This window comes from Notechis scutatus, chromosome Z (assembly GCF_049901735.1).
Source record: "Notechis scutatus isolate UNSWTSFEM ecotype Mainland chromosome Z, rNotScu1.2, whole genome shotgun sequence".
In the NCBI taxonomy this organism is placed as follows: domain Eukaryota; kingdom Metazoa; phylum Chordata; class Lepidosauria; order Squamata; family Elapidae; genus Notechis; species Notechis scutatus.
This window is the reverse complement of record NC_142025.1, coordinates 5,136,859-5,149,649: the sequence shown is the minus strand read 5'-3', so window position 1 is coordinate 5,149,649 and position 12,791 is coordinate 5,136,859. Positions and strand designations below refer to the sequence as shown.

Here is a 12,791-nt window from a genome sequence, read left to right as displayed (position 1 = left end):
TTGTACCTTCATGTTAAGTCAAATGGGTCACTATACTGCAACAATTTTTGGCCCCTAGAAGCCACTAACTTAAACAATGCACAAAAAATCCGGACTTCAGATACCTGGATCATACTATCATATGTGGTGGGTGTGTGTGGAAGCCAAGAGATACTGGACTAAAATTCTTACATGGCTGGAAAAAAATGACAAAACTGCATATAGACTTGAAACCAGAGATACTTTTATTGGGTATCTTACCTGAAGGTTACAGGAAAGAATTGATATACTTAATTATAAATGTTTTGACAGCAGCTAGAATTGTATTTGCCAAAAATTGGAAAAGTGATAAAATTCCAATAGAAGAGAAGGTGATTAAGAAAATAATGGAATGTGCAGAAATGAGTAAACTGACATTAGCAATTAGAGAGAAAGAAGACAAAGGGTATTATAAAATTTGGGGTTTATTTTATGAATGGCTAGGTAAGAAAATAGGGAAATAAAATATAATACAATATAAATATAATATAGTAAAGATAAGACAATGTAATATGTTATAATTGATTACAATGAAATGGATGATATTATGAACCGGGATATGTAAAAATTGAGATTTGCTCAAAAAGGATGATGTAATTTACAATTAAAGTCTAATAAGGAGTTAATAATAATATAATATGGATAGTTGACTTATATAATATGAATTTTAATAATGCATTTAGAAGGGAAAGACTGTTGATATTGTCCACAAGAAATATGTACCAACCAGCACACTGTACAATGGAAAGATGGTTTTATGTTTTGTGTTTGTTGTTAAAAAATAAAAAAAAATGGGGGGCGGGGGGGGAAGAAATCCGGACTTCTCTGGAATTGAAATTCCCCCAATGTTCAATTCAGTTTTATTTACAAAGTTGTAGCCATTGCGGCATCCCACAGTCACATGGTCATGATTTCCAACAAATGATTCAGCTTTCCACAAGCAAAGTCAATGGGGAAGCTGGCAAGAAATTGAAAGTCAGTCCCACTCCCGCTGCATTTTTGCCTATCCAAAGTCATTCTGTTTCTCTCCTTAAGGAAATGTTGACATTATTGAAGTTCTTTTGCCATTACAATTTATTTTTCTATTTACAATATATACTCTTTCTAGATTAAGCATATCCAGCCCTGCTTTGCTTCCTCCCACTACCCTTCCTACCTCCTTTCTTCCCCCTTTTTCCTTCTTTGCTTCCCCCTTCCTTCTCTCATCCTCCCTTCCCTTCTCTTCCCTCATCCTTCCCTCCCTTCCCTTTCTTCATCCTTCCTTTCCTTTCCCTCCTTTCCCTTTCTTCATCCTTCCCTTCCCTCCTCCCCTCTTCAACATATTTTTGTCCTGGCCAGCCCTTCAATTAAATTTGCAAAAGAAAGAGAATTTTAAAAGGCAGGCTTCTCTTGTAAATACTTTGCTAAAAATACTTTGTACTGTCATAGACAAATGAACGGGGCCCTTTGGCACACATACTCCCCCCCTTCCCCCAAAATACACCATGTTTCTTCCAAGCTCAAGGAAAGCAAGCAGGCAGACGCAGAAGAAAAATGTAAATACAGACATCACTATAATTTCTTAAGTGGCTGTGTTGTTCCAGAATTGTTCAGGAGCAGAAAGAACAAATGGAGAATAGAAGCAAAAACAGAGAAAAGTAGAAGTTGCAGCACATATTCAAATACAGGTAGTCCTCCACTTACAGCCATTTGTTTAGCAACCGTTTGAAGTCACAATGGCACTGTATGCCATTATGGACGTTTCTCACACTTACGACCTTTACAGCATCCCAATGGTCACATGATCAAAATTCAGATGTTTGGCAACTGACTCATGACCGCTGCAATGGGGCAAAATTCACTAAAATATCTCACTTAGCAACAAAATATTTTGGGCTCAATTCTGGTTGTAAGTCAAGGACTACCTATATTCATACTATTACTTGCCAGTTTATTGTCCTTAAACAACAACAAAAACTACAACAACTCAAAGGTTGATAACGAACTTTTCAAAAAGAATCAATTGCCTTAAATCAGAGGTAGACTTCTCCTTCCAAAAATACAGGTATTTTTGCAAACTAAAAGAAACTCTATTAACATAATCCCTAAATTGTTCTTGCAGTTAGGAGACAGGGAGACAAATTGATTTGAAAGGATGAATCACCTATTCGGAGGCACCCAAAGGACCAACCCAACAGATTAAACAATATTGTTTAGATAGATTGACATTTATTAGAAAGCTGTTGACAGATTTACTGCTACTGCTGCTGTGGTTATTGGAGCTGGCTTTTATGACCTAAACTGCTTTCTGGCTATGGTGAGCTAGCCTGAATGTCTAGAGAAAGGATTCAAACATGTGGAAGAACCAACAAGCTTAACATCTTGACTGGCATCCAATCCCATTTTTACTGACAAGAGAAGCCCTCCCATTTCAGGGCAAACGTTCAATTCACAAGAAAACCACATCCCAAACTATTTGAGATGCTTCCTCCATGAAATATCAATCAATCAGAACTCAGCTGAAAGGGACCTTGAAGGTCTTCTAGTCTAGCCCCCCCGCTTCAGTAGGAAACCCTACAATCTGAGACAAAAACTAAGAAAGTCCAACTGCCTTTTGGAAAAAGAACCTTTGGAACAACCATGACCTCAATGACTAAGAATCTTCATAGACACATTTTGAATGGGGCCAACTCAATACAGTATCACTACAGGTAGTCTTTCCCTTACAAAAATTTATTTAGTGACCATTCAAAGTTACAACAGCACTGAAAAAAATGACCTATGACCATTTTTCACACAACCCTTGGTCAAAATTTGGATGCTTGGCAACTGGTTCACATTTGTGATGGTTGCAGTGCCCCTGAGATATATGATCCCCTTTTGTGACCTTCTCACAAGCAAAGTCAATGGGGAAGCCAGATTCACTTAACAATCAGGTTAGTAACTTAACAACTACAATGATTCACTTAACAACTGTAGCAAGAAAGGTCGTAAAACGGGGAAAAACTCACTTAACAAATGTTTCACATAGCAACATAAATTTTGGGCTCAATTGTGGTCGTTATGTCCAGAACTACCTGTGTTTACTATCTTTTCCATGGGATTGAAGGCATGGAAGACAATTAGGGGTGAACGAGATCGACAGTCCATTTAAACCAGCAGCTGCCCCTAGAAGTGGAGGGACTTGCACATTTTAAGCCCACAGAAGCTCAGGCATCATTTGTCACTTTGGGCTAATCCCAGCTCATGACACGGACATAACTGCCATCTTTGGAAACGGAATTAATCAGATATCGTGCTGAGTAATAGCTTCCCCACACACACACACCTCTGTTGTGCTCTGGATAACGCAAGGACATTCACAAGGGGGCTTCCTTTTTTTCGATGTTCAGCAACTCTTTGACATGATAGCAGTCTTCCAATATTTGAGGAGCTGCCACAAGAGAACAGGGAGTCAAGCTATTCTCCAAAGCACCTGAAGGCAGGACAATTGACCAATGGAACAGCTTGCCTCTAGAAGTTGTGAATGCTCCAACACTAGAAGTTTTTAAGAAGAGATTGGACAGCCATTTGTTTAAGATGATGCTTGAGAAGGAGATTGTCCTAGAACAGGGGTCTCCAACCTTGGCCACTTTAAGACTTGTGGACTTCAACTCCCAGAATTCCTGAGCCAGCTTTGCTGGCTCAGAAATTCTGGGAGTTGAAGTTCACAAGTCATGAAGGGACCACAGTTGCCCACCTCTGCTCTATGACATCTGATTAAAAGAATGTAATCCTACCCGCCCCGCCCCACTTTCCCTGCCATCTTCCCAAGGCCAGACCCACCCGTCTCCTTGAATCTCTCTTCGGAGGGCTGAGCTTCTTGCTCTCCTCTTGCCCTTCTCTGAACCTGTTCCAATTACCTGGAATCCAGAAATAGGTGGAGCCCAGGTGAATCAAAAGCAGCACCCGATGTAGTCCTCGACTTATGACCAGTCGCTTAATGTGCCGTTTAAAATTACTGCAGACCTCCCCAAGGATTACTTATAACCCAGTTCTGAAGATCTGATGGTTTCCCCCTGGTCACGTCGCCCGCATTTACAACCAGCTGCATTTTAGGACATGGCAATATTCAAGTACCACCAGTTGCCTAACAAGGTGTCAAAAACTTGATGACCAAAAAAAAGAAAAAAGAAAAAAAGTGATAAAAGTACAGGTAGTCCTGTAGTTTGTTTAGGGACTGTTTAGGGACTGTTTGTTTAGGGAAGTTTGTTTAGGGACTGTTCGAAGTTACAATGGCACTGAAAAAAGTAACTTATGACCATTTTTCGGCCTTATAACTGCTGCAGCATTCCCAGGGTCATGTGATTTACATTTGGATGCCTGACAACTGGTTCATATTTATAATGGCGAAGTGTCCCAGGGATCATGTGACCTGCTTTTGCAACCTTCTGACAGCCGGTCGTTTAATGACGGTTCAAAGTTATAGTGCCACTGAAAAATATGACTTATGGCTGTTTTTCACAGTTACGACCTTTGCAGCATTTGATTATGAGGCTTGGCAAATGTCTCACTTTTATGATAGTTGCAGTGTGATCCCCTTTTGCGACCTTCTGACAAGCGAAGTCAATGGGGAAAACCAGATTCACTTAACAACCAGGTTACTAATTTAGCAACAGTAGAGATTCACTTAATGAATGTGGCAATAAAACTCATAAAATGGGACAAAACTCATTTAATGAACTTTTCACTAAGAAAACATAAATTCTGGTCTCAATTGTGACCGTAGGTTCAGGACCATCTGTACACCCACTTACCACTCTTTTAGTTTAGTTTAGTTTTGTTTAGTTTACTTTATTGTCATTGCACCTCGTACAACGAAATCAAACACCATCTTCAGTGCACATCATGACCATGAAAATAAAGACAAACACACATTCTTCACCCTCCACACATTGAACTGAAAACCCCTGATACTGCATTAATATTGCACTATACGGTAGAATTCAACAGAGTAAACAATTGGCAAATCAAATAAATAAATAAATAAAATAAATAAAGAGTTACTTGCCCTGGGATAGAAGCTGTTTCTCAGCCTATTTGTCCTTGTTTTTATTATTCTGTACCCTCTGCCAGATGGTAATAGTTAAAAAAAAGGGGAGGTTCCCAGGATGAGATGGATCTTTGAGAACGTTTTGAACTTCCTTAAGGCAGCGGGAGCTATAAAGCTCTTCCAAAGAGGGGAGAGGGCAACCAATGATCCTCTGATCTTTTAATAGGAAACTTGTACCTGTTTCATTGACATTAATCGTTGCACTGCCCTATCCCCTTCTCTCCCTCTGCTTGCCTCAAAGGACTCTCTCCCCTTCTCTGTCTCTCTTTCTCCATCCTTCTCTTTCCCTGTCTTTTTTTTTTTCCTCCCTTTCCCCCCCAAACCTCCTCCTTTTATATCCTCCCCTCTCTCCCCCGCTTTCTCCTCCTCTTATCTTCCATACAGTTCAGGCTGTTTCGCAACTCCAGCTCAAACCTGTGCCATGCAGCCACAGCTTCGGCTCATTCCTCCGCCTTCTTTTTTTTTTTTAACCTTTCTTACAGTACTTTTCAACCGGTTGTACGTGTAACCACCTGCCAGGTGCCAAACTTCCACCAGTGGTACACGTACCACGGGATGAAAAGCACTGCATTAGAGCTTTCTCCTCCCCTTTCGGAAAATCTGCACGTCTGCCATCTTCCCAATTTTCCAGGGTGTCTCACCAAATGACACATAAGGTTTCAGCCAGACTTTCAGCTAATTCTTGGATGCGATTGAGCAGTTCTTGAGAGATTTCAGCCAATTCAAAGTAAGGGAGTTTTCCGGAATTGTGCTTTTATAGATGCAGTTGCAGTTTCATTTTTTTTTTTAAATATATTCTTCTCTATTTCCTGGTGCAAATACAACACTTTGTTTTATTGCCAAAGGATAGACTATTAATACACAACTTTCACTGCCTACTTCTGTATCCTGTTGCGAGATTGAAAGCGGAGTGAAGAGAAAAATAATGAACCTGTTTTCAATTGCACCTTTCTTGAAGGGGTAGGAAAGAGATGGGAATTGCAAAAACAGACAAAACTAGGGTTTGTTAAAATAGGATGGAAGGGCATAAATATAAGGAATATAGGCAATGTTCTTGACCTTTAGCCTGTCTTCCTACGAACTGCATGTGCTCTTCTCAAGGATTTTAGCCACATCCTGGCTGTTCAAAAGCATTTGGGAATTGAGGGGGAAGGATAAAGAGGAAAGAAAAGAGAAATTTCAAAAAGCAGATGGGCTAAATGGCTGAAACCAGCCGGTGAAGAAACAGAGGTGGTAGGGTCTATGGGGAAAGAACAATCTTTGCATTTCATTCGCCGCCACATTTTGAAAAGAAATATGAAACATATGAAAGCAAGGGAAGACAGTCAGATTTTTTGTTTTCTGTGAGGCTGCCAACAACCATCCCTCCATTACTAGTTCTTGGAAGGACCATAAGACCAGACCTAGTTCTAATTTTAAAAGAACTGAAAGGAGAAAAATTAGAACCAGACTGCTCATATTGTGCAGGAGGAGGTTTGAGTTTAGCTGTGGAAGAGGAGAAAGGATAACTAAGACACAAATGAACACATCTTAAAGGAAGCTTGTCTCCTGGAACCAAAGTAGACATGTTGCAGGACCAAGGGGTTCACTATTGTTTGAAGAAGTGGGAGGACGTGACTTAAACTTGGGTTAAACCATTACAGGCAGCCCTGAATATTTCTGTTGCTACCGTTGTTAAGTGAATCTCACTTCCCCCATTGATTCTGCTTATCAGAAGGTCGCAAAAGGGAATCATGTGGCCCTCAAGGCACTGCAAGGGACATAAATATCAATTACCAAATATCCGAATTTGATCATGTGACCCTGGAGATGCTGCAATGGTCCCAAGTGTGAAAAATGGTCGTAAGTCATTTTTTTTCAGTGCTGCTGTAGCTACAAACAGTCACCAAATGAATGTTGTAAGTCAAGGACTACCTGTACGTAATTTTACTTTTTAATATTCTTCAACCATGCTGTCGTCCAGGCATATGAGCTTGAATTCCCAGGATTCCTTGCCAGACTGGCTATTGCTGAGAATTCTGGGAAATGGCTAGTATATCTGGAGCAATGCTGCTCCACTTGAAGAAAACGCATGGACTTCAATACCCAGAATTCTTTGGGAGTCGAGGATGGCTGGGGATTTCTGGGAGCTAAAGTCCACACATTTTCAAGTTGCCACAGTAATGAAATAATGATCTGGAGAAACTCAAGACTCTAAACGCCAGGATTAAATCATTCTCTTCCCCCAACACTGATTTCCCATATCACCACCATTCTCTTTCTACAGAAGGGTCAAGACCGATAAAAGCAGGGTGTGAAAGAAGCCAGAGAGGGAAATGAGGCAACCTTTGAAAGTTGACCTATGTGTGTTCCTCAATGAAAAAAATGTGTCACATCATGCAGTAGAGTTCAATTGTGGTAACTTAATTTCATGGATTTCCTCTTTCCAATGTCCACCAGCCCCTAGACTGCTGGTAGCTACTCTTCCCTGGTACCTACAGTCTGTGACCACAATTGAGCCTAAAATTTATGCCGCTAAGCGGGACAGTTGCTAAATGAATTTTGCTCCATTTTACAACCTTCCTTGCCACAAAAAGAATCACTGCAGATGTTCAATGTAGTAACGCAGCGATTACTTGAATCTGGCTTCCCCGTTGACTTTGCTTGTCAGAAGGTCGCCATCACCCCGAGATACTGCAAGCATCATAAAGGCAAATCAGTTGCCAAGCGCCTGAATGTTAATCTCGTGACCGTGGGGATGCTACAACGGTCGTAAGTGTGAAAAACGGTCCTAAGTCACTTTTTTTCAGTGCTGTTATTACTTCTGTCACTAAATGAACTGTTGTAAGTTAAGGACTACCTGTATTGTCCAAATTCATGAGGAAGATCACCTCCAACAGAAGAAACGGAAGCTTTTCAGGCAGCACTTATACTGTCAGTCAGTCAGGAGAATGAGAACTGATACCCACAGTTTTTTTTCCTATTCAGGCATAATCATGCTGAGTAAGTTTATCCGCAAAATGTATGGGATTTTGTCAAGTCTAGATGGTCCCAGTGGATCTCTTTAAAGACAGATCTACCCAAAATCTTGATTTAGATTTGCCTACGACGCATGGGTATCATCACCACATACCTAAACTGTGAAGGGGTTGATGGAAAAGTGTAGGTTGCAGACAGTTGCAGAAAGGATGACACACACACACACACACCCCCCTTCCAAATCCCAACTGCGCCTTGTGCAGAAGTTCACATCCTACTGAGCCCAAAATTTCTGTCGTTAAGTGAGACATTTGTTAAGTGTGGTTTGCCTCATTTCGTGATCTTTCTTGCCACAGTTATTATGTGAATCACTGCAGTTGATAAGTTAGTGACAGGGTTGTTAAGTGAATCTGGCTTCCCCATTGACTTTGCTTGTCAGGTCGCAAAAGGGGATCATACTGCAACTGTCATAAAAGTGAGACATTTGCCAAGCCTCATATCAAATGCTGCAAAGGTCGTAACTGTGAAAAACAGCTGTAAGTCATATTTTTCAGTGGCACTCTAACTTTGAACCGTCACTAAACGACCGGCTGTTGTAAGTTGATGACTACCTACATATTTGCAGAAATATAAAAGGAATACCGATGCAAGTGTCCCCGAATGACAGACACATAGGTTCCTTGATGCGCAGTGATGTAGAAATCTAATCCAGGCTTAGCCCCACTGATAGTACCAAGATATGCTTGTGTTCTCAAATCAGGTTAATCCAAGGCTTGCTGGATAAACCATCATGGTGGGTTTATACTTGTTAAACCAAGTTATATCAGAAGATTGCCCAGCTAGATAAAGCATAGAAAAGCACAAGAATGCAAAGCTTATAAACAGCGTTCCTGTGTTGAATTTTTCTTATATTTTTTCCCTCTCAGATACCTCAAAAAGTCACTGTTTGTGTTCTCTGAAGGTGGGGAACAAAGAACACAGGCTTTGCATTCATCTTAGACAAAATTCAACTTAAGAAACAGACTAGATGTGGTTCAGAAAGGGCAATGTCTCCCTTGCTGAAAGTAGCAAAGTTCGACCCATAACGGATCCATTTGCCAAGACCAAGCCTCAGTAAGGGTAGGAATAAGAGTTTTCATAAACACTGAGAAATTGTGAATAGCAACAAATTATTTAATTCACATAGTGTTTAAACCAAGGGTGTCCAACCTTGGCAACTTTAAGACTTGTGGACTTCAACTCCCAGAATTCCTCAGCCAGCAAAGCTGGCTGAGGAATTCTGGGAGTTGAAGTCCACAAGTCTTAAAGTTGCCAAGGTGGACACCCTGGTTTAAACCATGATCTGTAGATCAAATCATAATGGTCTGATTCACAAATCGTACTAACCTACAATGGGCAAGTTCACATGCTACGCTAAACTAAGGATAGCAGGCATGTAATGAAGGGTATAAGAAACTAGCAAATAGGACATCTTTCTTAGATTATTAGATTTGATTGCAGAAGCAGAACATAGCAACCACAGTGGGAAAGCCCAGAATTTAGACAATGCCCTGACGAGTTGGTTTGATTTTGGCTCGGTATGATGTACAATCATACTTTATTATAAATTAAGGTTTCAGGTAAGATATCAGTTGCAAAGGATCCGTCCAGCTGGGCTTATTCAAGTTCCTTCTTGAATGAACCAAAACAAGATGAGTTTGAACATACTAAGCCAAGAAAAATGGGCTATAAAACAGATTAGCATGATGAGCAACCCCAATATCTGAAGTAATTTTAGGAGCCTCAGTTTCCTCTTAAGAAGGATGAACAAGCACCCACTTTCCTGCAGTCCCTGAAGAGTTGGAAACAAACCTCTCTAAGGCTGCCATATCTTCCATGTCATTTCTTCTTGATCTTCAAGACATTCCTGAGAACTGAAATATAGCCACAACCAAAATGCCCAGTGTCCATGCTAGCCAAAACATTAAAAAGTACAAATTCTTTCTTATACACAGTATTTCTAAAATTGCAGCTGGAGAAAGTTTGAGGACAATGAATCCTAACTGCAAACAAAATTAGAGCCTCAAAGTCTTTAAACCACAAGTATTCAAAAAAAAAATTCATCCCCCAAGTATTAATTGGGGAAGGGAGTGAGAGAGGGAGAAACTTCAAGCTGAGTTATTCTAAAAATGCAAGGCACTTCCTTTAGTCCTAATGAATACTCAAGCTAACATCAATGGTCATAATTTATAGGAACCCCAGCACCCAAAAAACACAACATACTCATCATCGTAACTATCAGTGCATGCCTCAGGAATGGAATTAAAGGCTATGTGCACTTAAAATAAAAAGACTGAGCTGGAGTGGGTATGCCTTTTAGTTTAAGACCAGACACACATATCTCAAAACACAAGCAACGTATCCTTTGCCAAACCTCTCGGAGGGCAGGTTTTTAATTCTTGCATAGCACTTTCAAGGGAAGGACAAGACGCTGATTAAAAGCAGCATTTACAAGGACAGCGGATCGTTTCTTCACTTCAAAGACGAGGGTTTCTCCTGCTTCCCTCCTAAACTTCAGAACAGAAGCTGTGCCCGGAAGGATGGATGGGACCCGGGACCCATCTAACCTCGCAGCCTGAACCCCTGGTGGCCAACCAAAGGAAGCTCAGGCGTCTCCCAGCAGATGGCCTTCAGACAGGGGGGAAAGGAAGAATTAACAACATAAGCAGTACCCTGCTGGATTGGGCCGATGGTCCATTTAGTCCAATGTCTGTCCCAAAAGTGCTTTTTTTTTTTTTCAAGAGGCAACTGGGCTTCCTTTCTTTTTCCTTGAAGATGTTTCGCTTCTCATCCAAGAGGCTTCTTCGGTTCAGTTCTATCTTCAGGAAAAGCACCTTTGGGAAAACCATGAGAATCTCCACGGAGCCCATCAACTGCCCACGGGAGCCCACCAGACCGACTTCAGCCCCTCCTGCCCTCAAGGCTAACATCCCCTCACCCCCCGTCTGCAAGGACAAAAGCAACCTGGAACAGAAGGAGAAACTTCCTAACCTTGAGAACAATTAACCAGCGGAAGGGCTTTTCCCTCAAGAAGTTGTGGGGTGCTCCACTACACTTGGTTTTTTTAAGAAGAGAGGACAAGATGCTTGTCTGAAATGGCATAGGGACTCCTGCTTGAGGAGGGGGCTGGACTAGAAGACCTCCAAGGTCCCTATTTGAATTGATTAAAAGTCCCAATCCCATTCCAAAGACCAGGACACCGAACATCCCGTCTCCAGGAGGAATCCGTACCTCCTTGCCGTCCCAAAGGCAAACCCCCCGCAAAAGCACAGGAGACCAGGAGGTCACCTTGTGCTCCACCGAGGGTCGGGTGGCAACTGCAGCCCCCCGCCCCCTTCCTTGACTCCCAAGTCTGCCAAGAGCCGTAGCCCACTCCCACCACGGACGTGCAACCTCGGACCTGGGAGAATGGGAAGGGTCTTCCCTGATCTTCTCTATCCCCCCTCCCCACTACTGGGAGGGCAGCAGGCGAGGAGGGGGCTGCATGGGGCTGCGCCTCTTTTGCACCCGGTGCCTGCAGAGGGATAGGCAGAAGGACGCCCACCCCACCCCACCCGCCGCTCCTAGGACCCCAGGCGATCCCAGCCCCGCTGCCCAAAGCCGTCCTTGCCGCCGCCGGGGATCGGCTTCCCTGGCGCCGGCGGGCACCGGGCACGCACGCCCCCTTCTGCCCATCCACCGGGCCTAGCCCCGACTCACCGATCACCTCCTCCAGCTCGTAGTCATCCCTGTCGATGGACCAGGGCAGCGAGCCGGAGTCCTCCGCAGCCATGGCAGCCTCGGGCTCCGGAGCTGGGACGGCGAGAGAAGAAGCTGGGCCAGGCACAGCCGGGCACAGCCACACCACCGCCTCGCAGGGCCAAACTTCGCCCGGTCTGCCTTCCCACCTGCCCTTGCCCAGGAGCGGTGACGTCACGCGCACGGCACGCACGCCCCGGGGAGGAGGGGCTTCCGCGGGCGCCATCTTGAGCGTGTCGCCACCTCGGCGGCGCCCCTCCCCTCGCTCATAAGCTCAACCCCCCTCCTCTCCTCGATGCTTTTTTTCCCCCTTTCACGTGGGAAACACGCCCCTCCTCCTGAACTCCCCCCGCTAGAAAGAGCGAGAGTGGCCAGAACGTCGCCACTCACAAGATGGCGCCTGCGCCGAGCGGCTCGAAGCCCCGCCCCTTGGGCTACAGAGGTTGGGCGGAGATTGGCGAACAAAAAAAGAGTCTGTCTCGGTTATTGACTGAGGGCGCTGCCAATAACGCTCTAACCCCGCCTTCGCTGCATGGGGTGGGATTAACGTTGAGAAATGGAAGCGCGGGCCATCCTCGATTGAACAACACTTCCTTTAGCGACCGTTCGAAAATAGTGACTTATGACCATTTTTCACACTTATGACCATTGCAGAATCCCAGTGGTCACGTGATTTACATCCAGATGCTTGACAACGACTATTTAAGACGGTTGCCGTCTCCAAGAGTCATTTCACCACTTTCTGACGAGCAAAGTCAATGGAGAATACAGATTCACTTTACAACTACAACTTTACAACTATGTTACTAATTTAACTGCCGTGATTCACTTAACAAATGTTGCAAGAAAAGTCATAAAATGGGACTAATTCACTTTAAAGTATTTCACTTCACAAGATAAATTTTGGGCTCATTTGTGGAGGTAAGTTGAAGACTAGCTGTAAATTACAGTATTACCTAAAAGTCCT

The 12,791-nt window shown here is 43.1% G+C and overlaps 1 protein-coding gene across 1 annotated transcript in view; it reads right to left on the bottom strand.

The window, feature by feature from the left end:
- The window catches only part of OXSR1 (oxidative stress responsive kinase 1), a 96,068-nt gene extending 84,044 nt beyond the window's left edge, over window positions 1-12,024 (bottom strand). Inside the window, exon 1 of the mRNA XM_087946383.1 lies at window positions 11,786-12,024. Within this exon, the coding sequence (XP_087802509.1) occupies window positions 11,786-11,858 (73 nt within the window). The 5' untranslated portion in view covers window positions 11,859-12,024. The remainder of the gene's footprint in view (window positions 1-11,785) is intronic.
- Between the last annotated feature and the right edge of the window lie 767 nt (window positions 12,025-12,791).